The sequence below is a fragment of the Catharus ustulatus genome, chromosome 16, assembly GCF_009819885.2.
Source record: "Catharus ustulatus isolate bCatUst1 chromosome 16, bCatUst1.pri.v2, whole genome shotgun sequence".
Taxonomy (NCBI): domain Eukaryota; kingdom Metazoa; phylum Chordata; class Aves; order Passeriformes; family Turdidae; genus Catharus; species Catharus ustulatus.
Window position 1 is genome coordinate 9,440,934 of NC_046236.1, and position 24,032 is coordinate 9,464,965.

Here is a 24,032-nt window from a genome sequence, read left to right on the forward strand (position 1 = left end):
TATGCTAGACAAGCTTTATTCAGCCTTCAGAATGGATCCCAAAGAAAAAGCAAGTATCACAAAACAGAGAATGGACACTGTGTCTTCTAACATTTTGTTCAGATCTGAATTTTTGTCTCTGTTTATTAACATTTGCAAGGATGCTGTAATAGCTACAGGTTTCTCTGCTGACTGTGCAAGAGCTGTTTTATTAACCTAAAATCTGGCACCATTCTCCCGAGTTAGCTCTGATAAAACAGATTGTGCAGGCAGATACAGATCAGAAAGGAATTATATCTAATTACAACAGTACTGAATGTGGACCAGAAATTAGAACAGGGATCCTGAGATCATTGCCCCTGACTTTCTTTGACTTAGTGACAAGATTAATACTCTGCCTGGGCTGGTCTCCTTCAGATGTTCAGGCAAGCAATGTATGTATGGACAGATGAGCTAAACAGAGAGTTAACTGTGTCAGCTCCCATAAAAAAGAAAAACTCCTTGAGCTCTAACTGTTAGTGCACAGTACCACTGACAGTTCTGATAAGCCTCAAATGTCCTTCAGAAACTATTTCTTTGCAAAACAGCTCTATACCACCTTGTAGAATTTCTATCAAACAACATTTTTTTTAGTAAGAGTAGTAATGATACTACAAAAAGTGATTAACAAAAAGCAGGATACCTCTTTGGAAGAGTTTTCTGTATTTGAAAGATTAAAAGAAGATTTTGGTTTTACACAGGTTTTTTATGGCCTCATTTTACAGCTGTATAAATTATTCAGATTTTGATTTATGAAAAATGACATTGTATTATGGACTTCAGGTGAGTTAAGAGCATGCTCAATTCAAAATGTCTGAACCTATAGGGATTTCCATGAGTTTGCTTCATTTAAACCAGCACACCATTTGGTAGACAATGAAAAATGGGCAAGGATTTGCTCCAGCATCTGACCTACTTGCAAGGGGAATTTTGTCTTTCCAAAGTAGAACCTGGATGCAGGGTTGTTGCAAGAAAAAAAAAGCTTGTTGTGTAGGAGGGTTAAAGTGCTTGTGACTGCAGAATGTTAACTAAAGCAATTCAGCCTGCCCAATAATGCAGGCTTTACAAACCGGTTAATTGCTCTGTGATTTAAGATAATTACTGTAAGATTATGATTGTCATGTTTAATTTTTAAATTTAATAGCAACAAACTGGGAAAATTTTCAACCTAAAAGAGATAATTTAATAATAAGATTAAAGCATGGGGTCTTTTCATCTCATTGCTCTACTGCTAACTATAATCAAAGGTCAAATGTAAGTTCAAGTGAGGTTGCTTGGGAGCAGATAAGAGGATATAAGAGGAAATAAATGAAAACACAAGAGGTTGCACAACATCATCAGTCTTTGAACAAATCAGAAGAGAAATGGCTGGAAAATTAAACTCCAACAATATATTGAAGAAATGTACAATACAGTGCTGGCATAGAAAGCTTCTCAAGCTGTCAGCTCCCAGCATCAAAGAGAAAGGTGACAGATGAGTGGTCAGGGAAGTAAATGAATACAGAGGATTCTTTTAAGCTCTATTGAGCTCTTTTATAGCAACACAATGTTGAAAGCTTCTGTCCCTCATTCCAAATGCAAGACAGTGCTGACTTCTGATTCCTTACCTGCCTTCTATAATTGACAGCCTAAACCAATTTTTCTGTCTTTTGTTCCTCCCAGGCATTGTCCCCAGAGCAAATAGCAAACCTGGGCCCTGAGAACGCCGCCATGGTTACAGGATCGCAGCGGGAGCGTCTGGATGCATCACAGCTCCAGAGCCTGGGGCTGGCACTGGATGGAGCCAGGACCAGCAGCACAGGGACACAGAGCACTGCAGGATCTCTCCAGGAGGGGCAAACCCCAGCTCAGAGCAGTGAGTGGAGTCCTCCCTGCTCCTGCCTAGGGGAAGGGCACACACAGTGGGGTGTGAGGTCTCACAGCATGCACCAGGGTCAGGCCTCTATTCTGAGGGCAGATTACAGTGAATTTACTAATCAACTCCTATAGTCACGCCTCAAATCATATTCCTGACCAAGACAAACAGCCAGGAGGATGTAGGATTTACCCATAGCAAAAGGTAATGGAGGGAGACTGTCAGATGGCATTAGCAGCTGTCTAGTAGCATTACACTGTGCTAAGCACTAGCTTGTGTAAAAGGTAGTCTGAAAAACTGAGCTCTTCCCTCTCTTTCTTTCCCATATCCTTTGCCTAAATTTATGGCAGGGGTCTCCATCTCTGGACCTTCAGATCAGAACCTTTATGTGCAGCAGAATGTTGTTTGCAGAGCTGCAAGGGGGAAAGGAGGTAGTACTGGGGTGGATTAACATCTTTATCCAGACTGTAGGACCACTGGATAGATTTCCTGACATTCCCACCCATTTGGAATTAAAGCCTATTAGTACCTATACTTCAGTGGTTTAATCTTTTTCATATTTCAGTTTATACTGGTAAGTCACAGTGGCAATGTCAATGGATGTGTTACAGTGAGAGGGTTTGCACATAGTTGAGACAACGTTGAGAACTTATCCCTATCAAACAGCAAATATTGTTGCTTCCAGTGACACCAGCCAGACGTAAGCTGTTGGAGGAGAGAGAGGGAAGCTGGAGTGCTGAAATAGGAGTGAGGGGAACTAAATTGCTATGATGCCCTTGCTGGAATTAGAGCAGACCTTCCCAGAAGCACCTGGGTCAGCTCCCTCTCACGTATGACCTGTTCCTTTTGGAGGGCTGCCAAAGGGAGGAGTTTTCCGGGTAAAGATTACCTGAGTTCTTGAGCTTCTTGTCCATTGTTCCCATCTCCCTATGAAATGCTTCTCTTTGGAGCTGTGTATGTTAAACTGGAAGTGACACCTCTTGAGAGCTGAATGGGATTCTACTGCTGGAATTTGCTGCACCTCTTTGGGGTGGTGTAGATGAGACTTCTAGGCTGAGCTGTAGTGTGACACTAAGAAGTAAAACCTTCTGCATTCCAGGTGTTCTTCGTTTGAGTGGCTTTGGCATCTGGCTGTGTGCTGTGTTTACTCTGCACCTGCCTTTCTGAACCCTCAAGGGTTGAGCCTGAGGTAAGTTATATTCTCAGTTAGAGATAACTTTGTAACAGAAGCACAGGTCACCTGTAACAGAGAAGCAGGACTGTGAGACCCTCTTCCTGATTTGAGTACAAAGATAATGATTCTTGAATACTTTTTCTGTATTACAAAGGTGCCTTGTACCTTGGTTAGAGTATCTCTGAATCTAATCAAGGGGAAAACACTTTATCTTATCTTTATTGTAAAGCCAAACATAACAAAGGCATATTTAAAACTCCATGTAGCAATCAATTACTGCATTGTTATTTGGAATATGTTCTTGCTTTTACTCTGTTTTGCCCGTTCCAGGCTATTTGTAAGACTTTTTTCCACAAACACTTCTATTCAGTAGAGTATTGCCATAAACTTTCATTGGATTTTAACATTTTGACAAGCTAATATTTAAGAAGAGCACTGGTAAGCTTGAAGTTTAGATTCCAGTTAGGCGAGCTAAATAAGTATTAAGTATTCTTCTTAGTCTTAAAGATTGTAAAGCAAGGCATGTCAAAAGATTTAATATTTTTCTTTGCTTTGATTTTCAGTATCCTGGAGTTTACAACAGAGATGCTAGAGATAAAAGAGTGTCAGCTCAGCTTGAACAGTAGAATCAAGAGGCTCTGAGATTTCTGAGTGCGGAGTGGTTAAATTCTTACAAGCAAGACCTGCATCTGCCGTCATTATGAGAACGATCTCCTTGCCATAGCTGTACCATTAACAAGTAACACAGTATCCCTGCAAATACTTAAAAAACAGTTTAAAATGGCTTATCTGCATCCTGAGAAAATCACTGAAATATAGGATTGTGAGTTAGGTAGAAACTTGAATTATAGGGGGGACAGGTAGCAGGGGATTGTCATTTGGAGGCTGATGTCTGCTGCTTTTTATGTGAGCTAATTTGGTCACACTCTTGTGTCTTTTTGTTGGGTTTTCTTTTACTTCAAGTGTACATTCCCTGGAGAGGGGCTGTCCTTCTGTGTGGTGTAGTAGAAACTGCTCTAAAAGTTACTGCTGTTGCAATAAAATAGCTTCATCTCAGGGCTGCTGGTTTAAATCCTGCTCAGACAAGAAGTGATAACAGGCTCTTGGAATTTAAGCACCTCTACAAAACGTCGTTTCCCTGTGGTTGTTTGTATTCAATACAGAACTGTTGACACTGAGGGCATTGGTAATACTGTGAGTATTTCATGTGACAAAATGCACCATGGAAACCTGCTTATGTTCATCAAGAGACAGTCCTTTCACTCCAGGTGGGATTGAAGTGTACGCTTGGGAATACTGAGGGGAAACTGTTCACTTGGCCTACACACTACTAGGACTGTCAATCCAGTATTTTCCACAAGACCTAGAATAAGGAATTTCTCATAATTATAAACCATAGGTATTTTCCTATGTTTTATCAGCATATGACTTAAGTGTCTAATATTAGCTTCTCATGCCACACCTCAATATTTTAAACAATGAGGGGAAAAAAGATATATTAGAAGTCCTCTGCATGTGAACATATATTTTGATCTTGTTCGAAATTATTTTAGACCACGAACACATGGCAGTTTTCCATTTTGCCATTGCAAAAGTCTTATTTTTTTCCATTGAAAAGTTTAGCTTTTTCATTCAGGGCTGTACTGTAGTAAATACCCTTCAATCTGAAATTTGTATTTCTTTATGGCAAAAATTACATCTGGCTTCTCAGCCCTGAAAGTAGAATTGAATTTTTTCTCAGGAGGGAAGCAATAGAAGTGGGAGGGAGGGAGAGCTGGAGGGAAAGAGCCCAGCTGCTGCTGGGGCAAGGTGAATGTGAGCTCTTGCTGCAGTTGGGAGTAATAGTTCCTACGACAGTCCTGTATATTCTGTAATTCCTGCAGCAGGGGCTAACTTGATTTTCAGGGCTTTGTTATTGGAATAGTAGGCAGTGAGAGCCATTTCTCACCCCCTCCTTTCCCTCTTCCCTCTTCAGCAGTCTGCTGCTTTGGGAACTGCCTTTGCCTGTAACCAACCCTGGCAAGTGTGACATGATGTTATAGATAATACTACATGCTTCAGTTCTGCATTTTATAAGCTAAGAATAATGATTGCTGCAAACTGCCTGACACTTTTTTCTCTAATCCTCATGGTAAGATTCCAGCTTCTCCAGCTGTGTTTCCTTTTCTGCATGTGAACAGGAGATTGAGACTTATATTTAAATAGAAAGAAGTTTGTTTAATTAATCCCAGCAAATACATGCAAATGTCCACTAAAACCAAGAAATGCTTCAGTGGATCAAACGCATTACTAAGATTTAACTGTGTTTTCACATTAGAAAGTTCTGCCTCACTCAGATGTGAAAGTACTAAAAGGTTTTTTGATTTCTAGAAATTGCCTGACTTGAATTCTGTGTGCCCTTCTGAAGATGCAGGAGAGTGATTTCATGTCAGGAAGACAGTCAGCATTTCCAGTTCAGCTGCTTAGGTCAGATACGTGACTTAGCTCTACCAAGCCCTTCAAAAATCTATTTGAGTTGAAAGTGATCTTCTTCTGTCAATATACCTGGGAGTGATTCTGTTTGCAATTATGTGAGTCACAGTTTAGCTTTTAATTGGAGCAGGAGTGAGCTCTTTGTTTTGTGCCATCTGTGCTGTAATTTTTTTCAAGCACAAGTGCTTTTAAATAGCTGAACTGCTTGATTATTTATATATTTTATTAAATGAATAATTATGTTAAGAACTTTGGCATTGCATTTACGTTTGGTCAAGGGCTTATCTATTTCTTACAAGAGTAGTGTAGGAGGAGTAAATGTGGAGCTCTGACTTAATGTTGTTCTTACTTAATGGCAAGACTGCAAATCCTGTTTGGTTCATGAGATGGTGTGAGCATCTTGGATGGCAAGCATTGTAGAAAAGCAATTTTACTCCTGCCAGTGTACCTCTTGTAAAGGTCACCAGTGGAAAAGCCCATTCTACAAAATCTAGGATTCATTGAGACACCTCCATCAAAACTGTTGAAACTGAATTTCTGTGGGAAGAATAGATGAAAAGAGGAGAAAGGCATGGAGAGCACAAGTATGCACGGTATGTAATCTGTGTGTGACCTGCTGCCCATTCACAAACCTGCACACGGCCACTGCCAGAGGAAACTGAAACATGTACATTTTACTTCCATGAAACAAACCACAGAACCCCTCAGTGCAGGCATCTGTCCTCTCTGCAGATGTGTATTGCATACAACATGCACGTGATCATTTTCACTGGAATGCATTCGTGGGATAAATGTCTCACAGTCCTTCTCTTTTTGCATGATCAGGATTTTGGGGAAGAATAAACTACAGAGAAATGTGGTATAAAGATTTGATTCTTAAAGAAATGTGGCTGTTTGTAGATGTGGGTAACATTTGTTTAAACAAAGCTTAATTTCTCCTACATTCTTTTTAGTTCTTTTAGATCGTTGAGAAAGAAAAAAATAGGATTTGTCCATAAATCTGCTGTTGAATATAGACCATGATAATAATTTAATCTGCTTATTGTGTGAACTGCAGCTCTGCTCTCCACTTGTGACTCCTCTGATGGCTGCTGGGCAGTGCCATACATCCTGTGGGATGTACATCCAACCATCCAGCTGCTGACAGTCACAGCTCTGGTGTAGGCCTGGCTCCTTCTGAGTGCTCTGAGCCCTGTGACAGGTGACCCTGTCCAGCAGCATGTGAGAGCAGGCATTTCATTTCATTCCTGTGATTAAATGTAGGATCCTTCAGGTGTTAACAGATGGGAAGAAATACTTTTGTGGGCTTATTAATTCAGTGCCTGGCACCTTTATGTTCAGAATTGTGTTTAGAAAAAAGGGCTACTGGTTCTGGATCAGCAGGAGAGAAAATATCCCTATGACCTATGACTGAGATAAATGCCACATCTGTGGTATCTCTAAATCCCTGAAAGGAAGAAAACAACTACCCATCCACAGTGTCTGAAAAGTGTCCCTGTTAAAGCTGGCATTATGGCTGCTGTCAGGTCTTGTACAGTGCATGGAATGTTTGACTCCCAGTGATCTCAATCTGTCACATCAGAGCTAACCAGCTCCTCAGTGTGAGGCTCTTAAGATGCTATTAAAAAAAAAAAAGCATCCTTCCTTAATTTTAAGAAGCCCTTTATGCCTCTGTATAATCTGCTCAAATATTCCAGAGGCAATTACATACTGCATTATGGCAGATTTAGCTTATCACTTCACTGCTGTGCCTAGGGATCATCACCCCATATTTACTTTCCAGTAACACAAATTGCAGCCACATCACATTAGGCTGGGACCTTGTCAGAGTCCCACTTGTGAGACAGTGCTCAAGTGTGCCAGCCAAATGCACCTGGGGCTAAAGGAGAGGCCTGACTCACTCCAGTGACACTCAGAAAGCAGCAAGGAATCAACAGTCACCTGGAATGTGTCACTTGAGCAGGTAGCTGGCCATAGTGCACCGTTGGTATTTTGGCTCATGCTGTGTTTTGGTTATAGGTACCACACACTGCTTCCCAATGGGACACTGCCAATTTCCCCATTGTCCTCCTCAGAAGTAATAATCAAATTTCAAATAATCTCTTCCTCTTCTTTTTTTCTTCTTTTCTCTAAGAAGGTTGATATTCCAGGCTGGTACACAACTTTAAGCTATAGGGTCTCTTTATCTGAGTGAAAAGGTTTACATGTTTTTGATAAGCTTGTGGGGGTTTTTGGTGTGTGTGTTTTTGGTTGGTTTTTTGTTTGCTTTTAAGCAAGACCTGTAGGCATGGATAAGGAGAGCTAAGAACCTTACAGTCCTGATTAGTAAAATATTCTCATCCATGCCATATGATGTAGGACAGCCTTGAGGACTGTTTACTCCCCTCCTGTTGGAGAGGAGGGACCTGGCCTCCTTTTCCAGTAAGGCAGGAGGGAAACTGGATAGAAAAGCCAGGTCTGCAAAGAATAAACAAAAACTCCATTGCAAGTTAAATTTCTTTTATTGGTACCCCAGAACATTTGGAATTGCTCCTCAGAAAGAGTATTCTGTGTGTTGTTATACAGCATGCTGTTGGAAAGTGCAGTTAAATAACAAACCTGTCAGACAGCAAAACAGACCTGTGTACTATCCAGATATCCATAATTTCATATCTTAATTAAGACTGTGATCCATTATCAGGCCATCTTTCCATATCTATCTACTCAGTCCTTAGACAGAGAAATTATGAGACTACCTCAGAGACCCCACCAGACCTTGCCTGGCATCAGGACATGTAGGAGTTTTGCATCATAGGATATTTTTATCAAAATTCACATCTGGTTCTTTATTTATACCCAAAAATAGATAGCCACAAAATGTATTATATTTTTTCTGCAACGAGCAGAAAGCAACCAATATCCATCTGTCTCTTCCTGCCCCTTTCTGTTCACCATCAGTCTGCTTTTCCAATCCGGATTAATGAGAGGATTTTCTTGCCCTGATGATGCAGGAACACAGGCAGGTTCAGAGCTCACAGTCCAAGTGACTGAACATTGAAGTATTGACTGGAGGAATTGTGATTGATGGATTTCTTGCTTTTCTGGCAACAGTATAACATTTATTTTCTAATGTTTTAGCTGGTATAATTAGCCTTACAAATACTTAACAACATCTTAATATCTATAAACTTCTCTTTGAGGGACAAAGAGAAAAGGAGAGAATTCAAAAATAAATTCCTGTAGGAGAAATATGAAAACAGTGGAAAATGCTAATCTGTCACAGATACAGCAGGGGAATATTTTCTGCTTTCCTCAATAGTTTTTAACCATTGTATATGGAAGTGAACTGTATTGATTTATCAAATAGCCATCACTATAGTTAAAATCACATTGGTTTGATGCACAAGCTAAAACTGCCCTAGGTCATCCTTAATTGGGGCCTGACATGTTTCAACATTTAATCAGATGTCAGGAAACAACTTAGATCACAAACAAGCTCTGAATATATACTGCAAGAACTGAGAAGGGGGTTGAGAGAATGGATGTCAGCTCTCTGCCTTTAATGTATCTTTTAAATAGATTCCAGATATGAATCTGTCAGTGTTTTTATTAGCTACTTTTATTTCAGCATTCCCCCTTTCAGAATTGTTGAGATCTGACATAATAAATGTACACATTTCAATGAAATCTGTGTCAAACAGGCTGGTCCAGTCAGTGCTCTGAGACAGGTCTGTGTTTCCAGACCTCACATGTGTGTGCAGTGATAGAAATGCCTCAGCCTGCAGCTGCTGATGTTGTAGTTATGAATTTGCACCTTCTCTCCTCCTGTTGCAGTTGATATCACAGATTTGGGGAGTTCTGCCAAATGCTGTCGTCTTCAGTACAAATTCCCCAAGTACTATATTTGGGTTTTTAATATGTATCCTCAAGTAGGAACTTGCTAGTGGTTACATGAAATATTATTTGATGCCAAAAATTATTCAACATGTTTAAAATAATTATTCTATTACAGTGCAGATCTATAAAATTTTTCAAATGCCACATACAGCCTCTTAGGAATTGGTAAGAGATACTATGACCCCTGTCAAGGAGTTGTACTGCTGTACTTGTAAACACAGTGTTGTAAGAGGACAGCTTTTGATTCCTACTCTCACAAAATAAGTACATTTGGTTTTGCCACAGTGTAGGTACTTAATAAAAAAGATAATAGCAGGTACTAATCAGTTCTCTCTTATTTTCAGGATTATGTAAACTCTAAAAATGTCAATGTTTGTGCCACATCCTAAACAAGAAAATTAAAGATTGTAGTTAGGATCCCTTTCATAAATTTCCAGCAATACATAACCTTCTGTTGTGGGAATTTCCAGTGTATCATTTTGTAACAGTTAAGTCTTTATGCTATTTCCTTAAACAGGGTGTGAAACAATGTAAACCAAGAGATTTTCAAGAAATGAGCTACCCAGCAAAGTACCACTGTTTACCTGTTATCCATTTTCTACAACCACTGGAAATCCTATTCCTGGGCAACCATTCCTATTTTTCTTTGCTATTGTTTGGGTTGTTGGGGGTTTTTACAGACAACATTAGAAACTTATTAAGAGGAGATGCCTCTTTTGAACTGCCTGCATAACTATGCTGGCCATGTTCTGTTTTAGGGATTCAGAACTCTGAAGAGGCAGTGTGCTGACTCTCAAGGCATGATTGTTGAAGAAATAATTTCCTTTTCTTCTTCTTCTTGGAAGTTTACACAGAATCATGGAATTGTTAGTGTTGGAAGGGACCTCTGGAGATCACCCAGTCCAACCCTCCTGCCAAGGCAGAGTCACCTGGAGCGGTGACACAGGAACGTGTCCAGGTGGGTTTGGAATGTCTCCAGAGAGGGAGAAACCCTGACCGCCCTGAGGAGCCTGTCCCAGTGTTCTGCTACCCTCAGGGTAAAAAAGTTCTTCCTCATGTCGAGGTGCAACTAATTGTGGTTTACATGCCCACTGTTCCTTGTCCTGTCACTGGGTACCATGGAAAAGAGTCTGGCACCATCCTGGCACAGGTTGCCCAGAGAAGCTGTGGCTGCTCCATCCCTGGAAGTGTTCCAGACCAGTAACCTGGTCTAGTGAATGGCATCGCTACCATGGCAGGGGATGGATGGAGATGATCCCCAAGGTCCCTTCCCACCCGAACCATTCCGTGATTCTGTGACTCTCCTGGCACCCACCTTTGAGGTATTTACATGTATTTATGAGATTCCCCTCAGTCTTCTCCAGACTAACCAGGCCCAGCCCTCGCAGTCTCTAAGAGAGACACTCCAGACCCCTCAACACCTTTATGGTCTCCGCTCCCTCTGTAGTAGCTGATGTACATTTTCACACCGTTGACCTACAAAACATAATAAAATACACACATAATATACTACATATTATATTCGCTATTAAATACATATGTAGAGACCAGCTGCTCGGCCTCTGCCGCCCCCTCCGCTCTGCGAGCCCGCGGCTGCCGGGGCGGCCCCGCCGTGAGGGCGGCGCAGGGCGGGGCGGGCGCTCCCCCCGCTTCCCGGCGTGCACCGGCGCGGGGCTGCCTGGCCACGTCCCCGGGCCACGTCGCTCGGTGCCCGCTGAGCTTGCGCCATCTTCGCTCCCCGGCTCCGGCTGCGCCGCCGCCTCTGCCGCCGCCATGAACATCTTCCGCCTCACCGGGGACCTGTCCCACCTGGCGGCCATCATCATCCTGCTGCTCAAGATCTGGAAGAGCCGCTCCTGCGCGGGTGCGTGTGGAGGCCGCGGGGCGGGACCGGCCGGGCGGCTCCGGGCCGCGGAGCCCCGCGGGAGCTCCGCCGGGGCGGGGGGCATCGCCCTGAGCTCGCTGCGGCCGCGGGGTGCTGTGATCGCCCCCGAAGGACCGTGCCCCGAGGAGAGACCAGCGAGCTGGGGCGGGGGGGGAGGGTCCTGTCTGTCTCGCTGGCCCGGGAGGCGGCCCTGGTGAAGCGGGGAAAGGCGGGAGGGATTGACCCCGCTGCGGCGCCCCCGAGGGCCTCCGGGGCGGGCGGGCGGGCAGAACTCGGCCCGGGCAGGTGGAAAGGGACGGTCGCTCCCCTCCGTGCAGGGGAAGGGGCTCTGCCCTCCTCCTGACCTCCCTGCGATTCGGCCCCCTCCAAATCCAGCGCTGGCGGAGCAGGAGAGCAGCCGGGAGAGGAGAAAGGAGGAGGCGCATCCCTGCTCTGGGGTGGGGGTGCAGCGGCGGGAGCTGCCATTCCCTGGAAGGTGTTGTGGTTGCCATTATTTGTACTTTAATCCCTGTGCACCGCTGCTCCGGCTATGTCCGGGAGGGTCGCTCCTTCCTTACGTAACTGCCCGGCGGCAGGCGAATGAATGGGGAGGCCGGTTTGGAGGAGGAGGGGGAGGAATTCGTCCCCCGCAGGGCGGGCAGCCGCCCTCCCTTCATCCCTCTGTCCCTCCATCCCTTCCCTCGCCTGCCCTGGCCTCTGTGCCGCCAGTGTGAGCGGCAGCCCCGGGCTCGGTGCAGCGCCGGCCGCCGCTGACTCGCGGTTCGCAACCTCTGAAGTTTCCCCGCTCTCCCTTTCCCTCCGCAGCGGCCTCACGCTCCCCCTCTCCTTGGCTTTTGTGCAGGAATTAAACTGTGTTTCGAGCCGCTGCTAGGGCTGGCGGAGGGTTTGCTGTCGGCAGGGCCAGCTCGCAGTAGGAAGCGGTAGGAGGGAGATTCCCGGCGGGAGCCGCGGGCCTGTGTGACGTGGCAGCGGGAGCTGCGCCGGGTCCCGGCCGGGCGAACCCCGCTCCGCCGCCCCCCGCTGCCGCCTCCCCCTCGGAACGGGCGTGCTCCAATTCCTTGTGCCGTGCTCCGCTTTCCCCCTTCGGCTGTACGGTGTGGTGGTTGGAGGGAATTGCAGGCAGTTCCCTAGCTGCAGCATAGCTGATTTCTTTCGGAAAACTGGGAGTTGTCATTCAAAATGGGCATTTGCTTGCGGTGTATATGTGGCTCGGACCATCCGCCCTGGGAATACCGGTTTAGTTGTGCGTGGGAGTTTGACTGTGAACTTGACTTTGCCTTCTCTCCACTGAGCTTCTCCTGCTTTAGTGAGGGTGATTGTTCTTGAAATCAATTTGCCATGTGTTGATGCTCAAATACCGGGTTAACCCTGTTGAACGGATGTACCTCTAAAGTTTTCAGTTAAAATCATGAAGAATTAGTTCAAGTTGTACCCTGAAATAACTGAGAATGGGGAAATGAAAGAGATTTATACTACAGGTAGGAGGAAGTACAGGTTCTGTATGTTGTGTCAAATCACTGACTAATCACTTGGTAGCACAAAAAAAGTAATTGAATAGTTTAATAAACTAATAGCTTTGGTTTTAAAAAGACTTGAAGTAAAATCTGTTCTTAACTTTACAAAATAAGTGACTCTATGGCCCACATATAGCAGTGTGCAGGGCAATTGTTCCTGAGGTCATGAGCACAAGAGCACTTTCCTGATGAACTTACCTGGCTCAGACTCTAATGCATCACAGGAATCCTGCCTGGATCTGGCAGGAGAGGGCCTTGCCTCCTCCAGCTCTTGTGTAGAGTTTTGTCCTGTGTTTGAGAAATGCAGTTGAGATTACAAGCAGCAGGAGGGCTAATGATCTAAACACTGAGTATCATTTACTGTCTGAAGAAAGAAAAGAAGAAAATCTATTGCAAAGGTGAAATTCAGATAGGGTTTGAGCCAAGAGATCTGTAAGTGACCTTTGGATATGAGGTTATTTGCACAGTATAGTACAGTGTGACCTAGTCCCATCTTTCTGCTTAAAAAGTGATATGATGTTGCTTTCCAGTTGTGATTGAGAATCTCTGCTACTAGGGGCTCATTCATAAGAAAGCAGCTTCACACCAATCATTGGTACAGCTTTCTCCAAGACAGAACAGTAACCAGGCCTGTATCACATATGTGATGCTGCTCTCCCCTTTCCCAAATTAGCCAGTGTCCCTGGACACAAACACACATGCACGAGCTCTTTCAGTAGAAAATATTTGCTTTATTCATTTTCCTGAGGAAAAAGGAGGGGTTTTTTTGTGTTTTCTAGTTCTGCCTGAGTCCTCAGGAGTAAATCCAGATTCATATTGGTGTTTGAGGCCTAACAAGTTTGTCTAGAATGAGAAAAACATTAATACCTCAAAGGAACACGAGCAAAGAATTTTATTTTTGGGGCTCTATTTTGTTCCTCCTAATGGTTCACTGTTGTCAGTTGAGGTTTCTATTGGTGAAACCGTTGTAAATATATATTTGCATATCTTTGTAAAGTCATACATGATAATAACCCCTAAGTAGTTACCAGTTAATGTTGAGCAGCTATGAGGAGCCTCTTATTAGAGGGCTTTCTGCCATTTCTTTGCATTGTATGGTTATTAGAGCCATTAAATAAACTTGTGCTTCGTGGTTATTGGTGACTAAGGAAACACAGGCAAACCAGCTGCTACTTTACTGTGCACTTTTAAAGCAGTAGAGGCTTTGAAAATAAATAAGGGCTTCTAACTGCTGGCTAAACTGCAGGCTGTGATCCATGAAGAGCTGGCAAACCACATGGTGCCTACTCCTCTCTTCTGGTTGCATCTGTGTGTGAGGCCTTTGTTCCAGGAGAACTCAGAGGTCTGTAAAAGCAGCTGGAAATGAGGGACACAGCCTGTGCACCTCTGCTGTAACCTGCTGGTTTTGAAGACTCATAGTCCCCATTTTCTGTCCTAAGAAGTGTCTCCTCTAATTGGAGAAAATAGGTGAGGCTAGGCTTATCTGCACTTTGAAGCAGTCTGTGTTTTCTGTGTTTGAGAAACTTAATTTTTTTTTCTTTAGTCAATAGGTTGAAAAGAGAGCAAGGGGAAAGCAAATCAAATCATGACTTAAGAATTTCAGAACTGGCAGGGAAGCAATTTTTTTGCACGTCTGGTTATTTGAGTTTCCAAATTTAGAATTTGGAAAAATGTTTACCACTCACAATAACAGTTCAAAAATCATTAGGAAGAGCCATGGAGAATGTAGTAGGTAACTCCATTATTGACATCCTGTCATAATTAGGAAATTCATGAGATTTGAGGAAACTTGTGCTTTCAAACATTGTGCTGTTCAGACTGTATTTTCTTACCCATTTCAAGTCAAATTACATTGTTTGCAGTGCAAATTACTGCCTGAAAATTGATTCGCACTTCTCTGTGCCATTTATCAAGTGCTAAAGGTGACCTACAGTAGCAGTGCTGTCAAATTATATGCTGTATACTCTAAAAAGTAGTGTAGATACTAAATGTGTAGTACTTTTGCTAGGTAATGTAGCTGTAACTCAATTCTATGTGTCTTCTGTGGACCAGATAATATGCTAAGATGAAGGCTTCTGACAGTACTTTGCCATAGGCTGCTTCTAATTTGTCTGTATTTTCTCAAAATCTGCTGCTTTAGGTAGCTTTCAAATTTTTTCTCTCTTTGAAGGAAGATATTCTCTTTCTCAGTTGGAAAATTTGTCTTTAAAATTAGTTTGGGTTTTTAAATTGGAAGCACTGGAGTCTTAATGCTGGTACTTGTTAGCAGAACCAAAGAAGTGGTTCTGTGGCTGATACAGACTTGGTACAGAACTAAACTACTTTATTTTTAAAAGTCTGTGAAGTTTCCATGGCAAAGTATGTATCAACCTTCCTTAGAAGAACTTTTGTAGGTTTTATGGCTGTGATGTGCAGTTCATAGTTGGTAAGTGCTGTACACACTCCACAGTTCAATGTCTGCTCCTGCCTGTTACTCCTTACCTGACTCACCACAGCAAAATGAAGTTGATAAGAAAGTACTGCAGTTCCAGCTCTGCCCTCCTGCCTGGCTGTGAAAATCACCTGAATTAAAGTTTCATGCTATGGCTTTCAGCCAAGCTGGAGTGCAGAGGTTGAAGGAGTTTTTCCACATGTGAGGATCAAACAAAACTGAGAGGTTTGACTCTTCCAAATTTGAGCTCAGAGCTTTGGAAGAAGACAAAAGCATTTTTATTTAGTTCAAGAACAAATTAATGTTTGCGGGAGTAGAAGGAAAGGGAGAAGTATGAGAATAACACCACTGTAGCCTCAGTGTATTGTGGTTGCCAGCAGTGAGCCAGGGTCAGTGCTGTGATGTATTGATACATTCCCTAAAGCTTTGAAATGCATCAAAGTCATTCAACTGTATGCTTACCTGTTCTCTCACCCTGTTTTTGCTCATGGTTTAGATGTTTCTCCCAGTTTGCCTGTCCCTTCATAGGTCTTTGGTTTACAATTTAAACCCTGCCTAGTCTAGGCTACTTAACTTGAAAATTACTTTAATCTTGAGTCAAGGGCGGGTTTCAGGATTTCACAACTATTCTAAAGATTCGAAAATCAGTGAGAGTATTGAAAGCCTTAATAAAAATTACAACTTTGGGGTTGATGAGGAGGTGAGGCTGGCAATGACTTAGAAGAATTTGTCAAGTTTAGTATATCTATTTATGACAATATATCCAGATCCAAATTTATAGCTGTTATCAATAATTAATGTCTCTTATATGCCTTTTTTTTTTTTTTTGCTGTTCCCAGTTTTTTGCTAAAAGAAAATAGCATGCTAAATAATTTAGCTTAATTATTTTCTGTCGGATGATGCTGTTCTGTAATCTGCCCAGGTGGATTTCTTTGTCCTATGGGTTCTGACTTTAGGACAGCTTTGCCTGCTGGAGGGTTTTATTGGCAAGTTGTGATGCCAGCAGGCACACCTGGAATGAGCCCAGAGTCCTGCTTCAGCTGTCTGTGCAATGGGGTTGTAGTTCAAGAAATGTCAAATGTATTTTTTCCTAAATTTTGGGACATGGTTTGTTTGTGTGTTTTTGTTGTTTTGGTTTTGTTGTGGTGTTTTGTTTTTTTTCTTGGGGGGGTGGGGGGGTGGGCTGTTTTGTTTGTAATACTTGCAGTTTGTGTGTTACAGCTTTACAACCTGCAGGTTTTGGGGTGGTTTATGTTCCCTGTGCTGCTCTTGCATTGTTCTGTAGGTGACACATCAAGTTCACCTTGCAGATATTTCATATATGAAAGTTGCAAACAGCACCCTTTCTAATTGTTACTGTTTCAGCCATTCTTGTACTTCATAAGTTAAATTCCTTGTCTGGAGCAGTTTATTCCATGTTCCTTAAGCTGGAGTGAGAAAGGACTTCAATAGCCATAGCAGATTGCCTTCTCCTAATTGCTTTATGGCACTGTTAATAAAAGCTTTTCTAGAAATATCTCTGTATAAAGGGACAGAGATTTTCAGCCTTGCATCATAACCCTCTCCTACAGAGTATTTTTCCCTCTTGTTTTTTGAACGAGACTTTCATGCTTAGCTGAACAGATTCAATTATTTTCACCCTGGATGACTGAAAACAAGAATAATTGGAATAACAAGATAGAGGCACAGAGTGGGTTGTTTTGTCCCCCTGCTGTGACACACCACCACATCAGTATTATGGAGCAATGCTTCACCTCAGTTTTCGGAAGCTTTTAGTGATTGACTGTTGAAAGCTTTTGTGCTTCTGACTGTGCTCTAGTGCTTGAAGTTAAGTACAAACAAACGTTTTGACATTGGGGCTTTGACCTAGAATCGAAAGTTGCTTTGAAGATGCAGTGTAGATGTCTTACTTCTCTCTCTTTTTCAAATTTTGTTTTAGTACATAATAACGCATTGGTTTGATTGTTTGATGTTTTTCTCACCATGTGGCAAATTGAGTCTGTGTATTGAATTGCCTTATGTTTTAAAAATCTATGTATTCCTGTAAAATCCCATTATTGGTGCCAGCTTGTCACTGGGTCTATTCTGTCTATTGCCCTTCTACCTTTCCAGCTATTCAGCATCTAAAGATTGTACTGAGGCATGTGACAGCACTCTTGGGAACTGAAAGCTAATGCAGCTTTGCCCAGGGATGATACAGAACAGATAGCTTGCAGGTGATATTTTTGGAGATGGCACTACCTGCTGTGAGTAACTTCTAAACCTTGTGTAGTGCCAACACCTCTTCCAGTGCAGGGTAACTTATGTTCACACTGCTGAGCTATATGGGCTTAGAATTCTGTTTGTACAGCTTGAGAACTTGGATTTTGTCCTAATTGTGTGATCAACTTGCTTAAAAATAAAGGATATATCCTTTCTCATCCCAGGCATCAAGTGTTTCAAAGCACCTCATCACTTTCTGAATAATTAATTATTTCCTTTATCACTTTAGGTATTTCTGGGAAAAGCCAGCTTCTGTTTGCACTGGTCTTCACTACCCGTTACCTGGACCTCTTCACTTCATTCATTTCATTGTATAACACATCTATGAAGGTAGAGTATACTGATGAGTTAGAAAAGCTAGTGATGTTGCATGCAGAGTGCATAATTTCATTAATAAAAGCCAATTTGAATGGCCCACTGCACAGTTGTTACAGAGTAAGTTCTAAGGCTTTAGATAAAGAATGTGGAAGATGGACTCAAAATCCTACCTTTTTTCCTGCGCTCTACATGCAGTTTTAAAAAACTGTTTATATCAGGACTGTGACATTTAGAACAAATGGCTTTTTGGTTATTGAAATAAAAGCTTTTGGAAGAATGGTTCAAATAAACAGTGTTTCTCAATTGAGACATTAAAGCTCAAGTAAATATCCTTTGATTCACCACAAGCTAAATCAGTATTCAGGATGCACTGCCAGAATTGCAGCTACTGTCTGGTCAGAGACTGATCAAAAGTTGACAGAAGTAGACTCTAAGGAATGTAGCTTCTGTGAGTTATATCCCTGTCACTTGCCCACTGAATGTCAGTGAGCCTGAACTTGAGTTTGTTACTTATTCATTCCTGCAACTTGTGGTGCTGAGTTCAAGAAAATAAAGCAGTAGTCTGGGAGAGGGCATTATGTTTGTGCTTTCTTAATCCAATTAGTTTATTCTTGGATTTTCTTGATGTTTTTCAGGTTTAATTTAGAGATTAGTATAACTTTGCCAAGAGGAAGGACCAAATAATCAATAAGGGAGAATGTACTGAAGAATTAGCAAAATAATACTGTAAAATAAAATTTTGTGCCTTAAAGTTGCACTTACTTTCCAGCAAATAAAATGTGTCTGCTTAAATTTTAATATTAACAGTATAGATGAAGAGTGGACTAAATAAAATACTCTTGAAACAGAAGCTTTTTCCATATGTAATTTCTGATTGGAAGGTACCATTAGGGGATTTTTGCCATTTATTTATTTATTGATTTTGACTCAGGGCCATGACCACATCTTTGTTTTGCAGTCCTCCTAATCAGAAAAGGAATGAATGTGGAAATACTTTCATAATGGTAGCCTCTATTTCAATTTCAAAGGTTATTACTTAGACTGTTGGATGTAATTGTCTTTTCAGCCCATTATTATCGTGTCAAGATGAAACCACTTAAGTGTCCCAACATAATTTTGTGTTATATTTATACATTTGTAGGCGTACATAATGTTGTACAGTTGTTGAGAACTTGAGAGAACTTTAGCTGAGAAGTTGAGCCTCTTGAGATGAAGAAATCTGTAATATAAGAAATTTGGATTCTTTTACACTTTCTTAGTGTCTTCTATGACTACACCTGCTGTAATTAGTTTACACTCATAGTAAAGGTTCCCTATACTGTCCTGTGGTTCTTTATCTCCACTCAGCTGGGGTGCTTGTGTAGCAGAGCTATTGGATTTTGAACTCCTTAATACAGTATTTGTAGGATTTTGTATCTGTGAGCAGAGCATTTAGTGATTAATAACATCTGCAAACAGTGGGACTTTTAATCTGTTACTTCTCTCTTTTTAATGTGATAAATGGTTTGGAACATTTAATCTTTGTGCTGAAACTGGCAGAAGCTAAAATATTTGTCTAGTCTGCTGTACTGTGTTGACTCCAGGACAATGAGCTCTGTCCTGATGATGGGAGATTGACCTTTAGAAAGTCTTAGATTCTCTCTAGTTCTGTTTTCTCACCTGTAAAATGAAGCTTTTTGCTTATTTCTCAGGAAATACTGTGCCATAACCATTCAAAATGGTTAGACATCAACTCAAATTGAATTCTGGTTCATTGCTTCTCTTAGTCTTGCAGATTTTGTGTTGGTTGGTGAAGAACTGTGTCCAGTTGCCACTCTTCAGATTTTGGAGATGTTTAAAGGTCCAAAGCAAATCAGCTTATGATATGTTAAAGGGTTGTCTAAATGGGGCTTATTGAATATTTTTTTAATTGTCACATGAACCACACCACGCTGGGCTTTGTGAATGTAGAAAGGTCCCTTCCATTATTATTGTTTGTATGCACCTGCACGTTTTTAACCTAAATGTTTGAGGCCAGTGCTTCCCATGCAGTTGCAGAACATGTATTCCTTCTCCAGTCACTTCCTTAGTTCTGGAAAGGCTCTTCCCCTTTGGACAGTCACTTCAGCCATGGGCATGTGATGCCTTTAAAGCAACAAAACCAGTAGAGCCCAGAATCGCTCATTTGGAATTATTACTCTGCTGACAAGCAGCACCAACAGCCTGCAAAACCATGTAAGCAATGCAAAGAATCAAAAAGACCACACTTACTCCTCTTAGTGCTTATTCAGGGAGTGTGATTTAATCTTGGAACCTCTATGGATTGTTTTGGGGTTGTTTCTTTCCTTGCCCTCAGCTTATCTACATCGCTTGCTCGTACGCCACCGTGTACCTGATCTACATGAAGTTCAAGGCCACCTATGATGGAAACCATGACACGTTCCGAGTGGAGTTCCTGATAGTTCCTGTTGGTGGGCTCTCTTTTCTTGTCAATCATGACTTCTCTCCACTGGAGGTGAGTTGATTGTGGGCAGGAGATGGTATTTTTTTGCTAAAATTCTTAGAATGTGAGGATGAGCATTTTTAGCCTGACCAGTGAATGGTTGAAGGGTGTGTATGTTCAGTAGGCTCAGGCTAATCCTTTCCTCAATGAATCTGTGTCATGCAGATGTCTGTGCAAATTTAAGGCACCTCAGAAGACAAGCATTGTTATCAGCATTGATTGTTTTATTAAGCAGAAGACTGTGTTTTCCCCAGTACACTCTGATGGCTGTATTAATTCAGCATTCCTTTTGTTCTGTTTGTTAAAGAAATCCCCAGGAATGCAGTTTGGGAATAGTTGGTGCCACCTGGTGAAAACAAAAGGAATTATACCACTGCTTAAATTTATAGAATTGCAAATAGTCTAGACTGTTAAAAGGAATTGTATTGTATTTAAAATGCAGCTATGTGCTTAATTGCAGATAAAATATATTAAAAATGCAATTATAGAGGGTTCAAACAGGTAATTTTTTGTACAAAATAGAAAGTAACTTTAAATGGTTGTTTTATGTTGACTGAGCTGCATTTTTATATTGGGATTAATATTACAGAGTAAGGGAATTTGAATTGCAGCACTTTGAGACAGATTTTAAATTTTTTTTCTGTGGTAACTCACTCTTTAAACAAAAAGATAAAAAATGGAAGAACACTAGGAGGGGGAAATGGACTTATATTCCCTGCAGCTTTCTCAGCATGGACTCTGTAAGCTGCATTTCATTTTAATGTGAACTGGCTGCACACAAGTTTCCTCAAGTAAACCTGTGTGTGCCAGCTCAGCAGAGGGCTGGTTTGGAGAGTGCTGTCTGCCAAGAGAGTTCCCTCCTCCCATCCACTGCTTGGCTGTGAAGCTTCCATTTAGTTTTTCCTGTACCAGGGAAAGTTTGCCAAAATACTATACCTGGATGAATAGGTATTCATCCATAAAATTGTTAGAGAGTAAAAAGTCAAGCCAAGTCAAATGTTTTCTGTCCTGCTGTTATCAGTAGGACAATTGGATATACCTGTGTTTTTTTCCTTTCAGATACTGTGGACCTTCTCCATCTATCTTGAATCAGTTGCTATTCTCCCTCAACTTTTCATGATCAGCAAAACTGGGGAAGCAGAGACCATCACTACTCACTATCTTTTCTTCTTGGGTCTGTACCGTGCCTTGTACTTAGTCAACTGGATTTGGCGCTACTACTTTGAGGGATTTTTTGACCTCATAGCTGTTGTTGCTGGTGTGGTCCAGACCGTTCTGTACTGTGACTTCTTCTATTTGTATGTTACAAAAGGTAAGTAAAGCAGTAACTTCCAGCTTCAGGTTGTGAATGTAGAAGTTAACAGGTTCATAGGGATCTGCTACATCAGCATTACAAGCTCATTAATTCTGTGTGCAAATTTGTTCTGAAATAGCCTTAAGTAATCAGCTATCTTTCCTGCTAGTGTGGGGCATTTCTGAGGGTTTTTTGGGGGGTATGTGTAGAATATAAATGTATAAATGGTCTGATGAACTTTTGGAAAAACTTAAGTATGGCTAGATATATATTGCTGTTGGCTTTCATGGATGAGCATGATCCTTCTGCTTCCCCTGACCTATGTACTGTTACATGCAGATCCCATGCCTACAGACAGTGGTTTAAATACCATAAGAGTTGGATGTTTCTGTTTATTCTGAGTGTAGAAGCAGGCACTTCTGCTGGGTGCATTAATAATTCTGCCCTTACTCACATTTCAGCCTCTATCATGTAACCACAAAGCTGCGTGGGGCTCTGTTGTTCTAGTCATAATTTTTAAGAGGCTGTGATGAGGGGCTAGTATGTCCTGTGAGGATGAAAAGTGGGAACTCCAGGGTGCCACAAGAGGGCAAGGTTAGAATTGTTAATTCTGATTTTACCAGTATGTATTGAAGAGAGAGAGGCAGCCTGGGAGGATTGTCTGCAGTGGACCCATTTGGTGTGAAAGGTTTTGTTCTGTTTGACATTTTAGCAGTGTGTGCTTTTCCTGCATCACAATTTGTCTTTGCTGACTGTTTTCTTTCCCGCTTTTCCTTGCAGTTCTCAAGGGAAAGAAGCTCAGTTTGCCAGCGTAAGTGCCAAAACATCACCAGCATCTGTCCTTTTGGATGCTTGGACAGAACAATCCTTATCACAAGCAAAGGTGAAGATGCTTGAGACAGAAAGTCAGAAACACAGCTCTTTATAGTGCAGGTAGTCATCAGCGGCTCTGTAAGAACGGAGGAAAAACAACCAGCAGATTTCTGTTTGATGCATCTTGCCTTTATCTTTTTTATTACTATGTATAAAGATTTTTTACATAAAGAAACTTATACTGTATTAATAAATTCAGTGTATGGTTTCAATTGGAATAGTTCCAAAAGTGAGATTTTTGTGAGATTGTTTATGACCAGGAACAAGTGCAAACGTTTTTTTAATTTTCAAGATTTTCTTTGAAATGACTGATTTTTTTTCTTTTTTTTTTTTTTTCAGTGCACAAATATGTGCATCCTTGATGGATGGTAGTCATCTGTTCTTTCCCTTTGATTCAGTTTTCATTCCACTATATTTATTTTTTTTCCAAAAGGCGAATATATGTCAACTCTAAATCTGAAACCACCGATGTTTGATGTGATGTGCTGGTGCCCTGTCTTTGTGCCATCTGCTGACATGGAGTTCTTTATTCAAAATGTATGTTGGTGCTAGAAGGGGAACAGTCACATCTTGTAGTTGTTCCCCTTCTAAAACAGACTGATGGCAAGAGGGCAGTGAGGAAATCACTTGAGGCCACAAGGACGGGCCCTTCCCTGTTCTGCCATGATGGCTGGGAAGATATTCCCAATAATGAAAGCACTTGGCAGCCCGGGTTGTGAGGGGTAAGAGATGCAATTGTGTTAACTGGTGGCAAATGTTTGTGACTGTGCTGTTTGTTCAGGAACAGAAGGTTAAATATCTTGAATGTCCAGCCCTGCTCCACCATTACAGCTGTAGGAATGGGAGACTTGTAAGTTGTTGATTACAGAAATCTGTGGGTGATCATTTTAAACAATATCTACATTTTCTTATTAATTAATGCTTTATAAGCAACTTCCATGTTCAGCTTCAAGTGGTTTTCGATGTCACTTTTGGACAATTAATATTTTTTTTATAAACTTTTCAGAATCAGCAGCACCAGTTACCATTCTTCATCCTTTAAATGATTCCCTTTTTTTACTGAGCTGTTGCATGATTTATCCTGTGTTACCATCCTCAATAAACACTTTATGAAATGGTGAAAACATTTTGGGTTTTTTCCTTTTTTTCATTCTTTAATGTGAAAGTTTTCTGTCTGCCTGGGATTGGATGAAAAGTTGCAGTGAGGATGAGTTGTTTAATGTCATTGCTGTATTGAAATAAAAAGTTTTTAAGGCTCTGAGGGGCATTATCACTGATGGAAGCAACGAGGACTGAGTTCTGCTTGTTTAGTAAGAGCTCAAGTCTTCAGCCTGATGCAGAGGAGGGTTTGGTGCTGGTATGTGTTTCGTTTTAACTTCAGTTAAATTTGTTATTATGTCCGTAGTGAGTGCTGCTCCTCAGTCCAGGCCCGCTCCAGTCCGTGCAGGGCCCTGCCCGCGGCTCGCTCTGTGACGTCATTCAGCGGCCTTGGCGGAGTCTTGTTCCGGGATGGTGTGACGTCATTGGATAGCGACGTCACGGCGCCAAGCAGCCCCGCCCTCTGGGGCCGCACTGCGC

At 41.8% G+C, this 24,032-nt stretch overlaps 2 protein-coding genes across 2 annotated transcripts in view; both read left to right on the forward strand.

Annotated features, from left to right (window-relative positions):
• OTOA (otoancorin) overlaps positions 1 to 5,669 on the forward strand; it is a 37,591-nt gene extending 31,922 nt beyond the window's left edge. The window contains exons 28-30 of the mRNA XM_033074618.1: positions 1,681 to 1,873; positions 2,973 to 3,062; positions 3,611 to 5,669. Coding sequence (XP_032930509.1) covers positions 1,681 to 1,873; positions 2,973 to 3,040 — 261 coding nt within the window. The 3' untranslated portion in view covers positions 3,041 to 3,062; positions 3,611 to 5,669. The remainder of the gene's footprint in view (positions 1 to 1,680; positions 1,874 to 2,972; positions 3,063 to 3,610) is intronic.
• Positions 5,670 to 11,053: 5,384 nt separating this feature from the next.
• On the forward strand, positions 11,054 to 23,581 carry KDELR2 (KDEL endoplasmic reticulum protein retention receptor 2). The gene is made up of 5 exons (XM_033074296.1): positions 11,054 to 11,259; positions 17,717 to 17,817; positions 20,141 to 20,299; positions 21,347 to 21,599; positions 22,362 to 23,581. The coding sequence occupies exons 1-5, from the start codon at positions 11,169 to 11,171 to the stop codon at positions 22,394 to 22,396; spliced, it is 639 nt and encodes a 212-aa protein (XP_032930187.1). The 5' UTR covers positions 11,054 to 11,168; the 3' UTR covers positions 22,397 to 23,581.
• Positions 23,582 to 24,032: the final 451 nt, after the last annotated feature.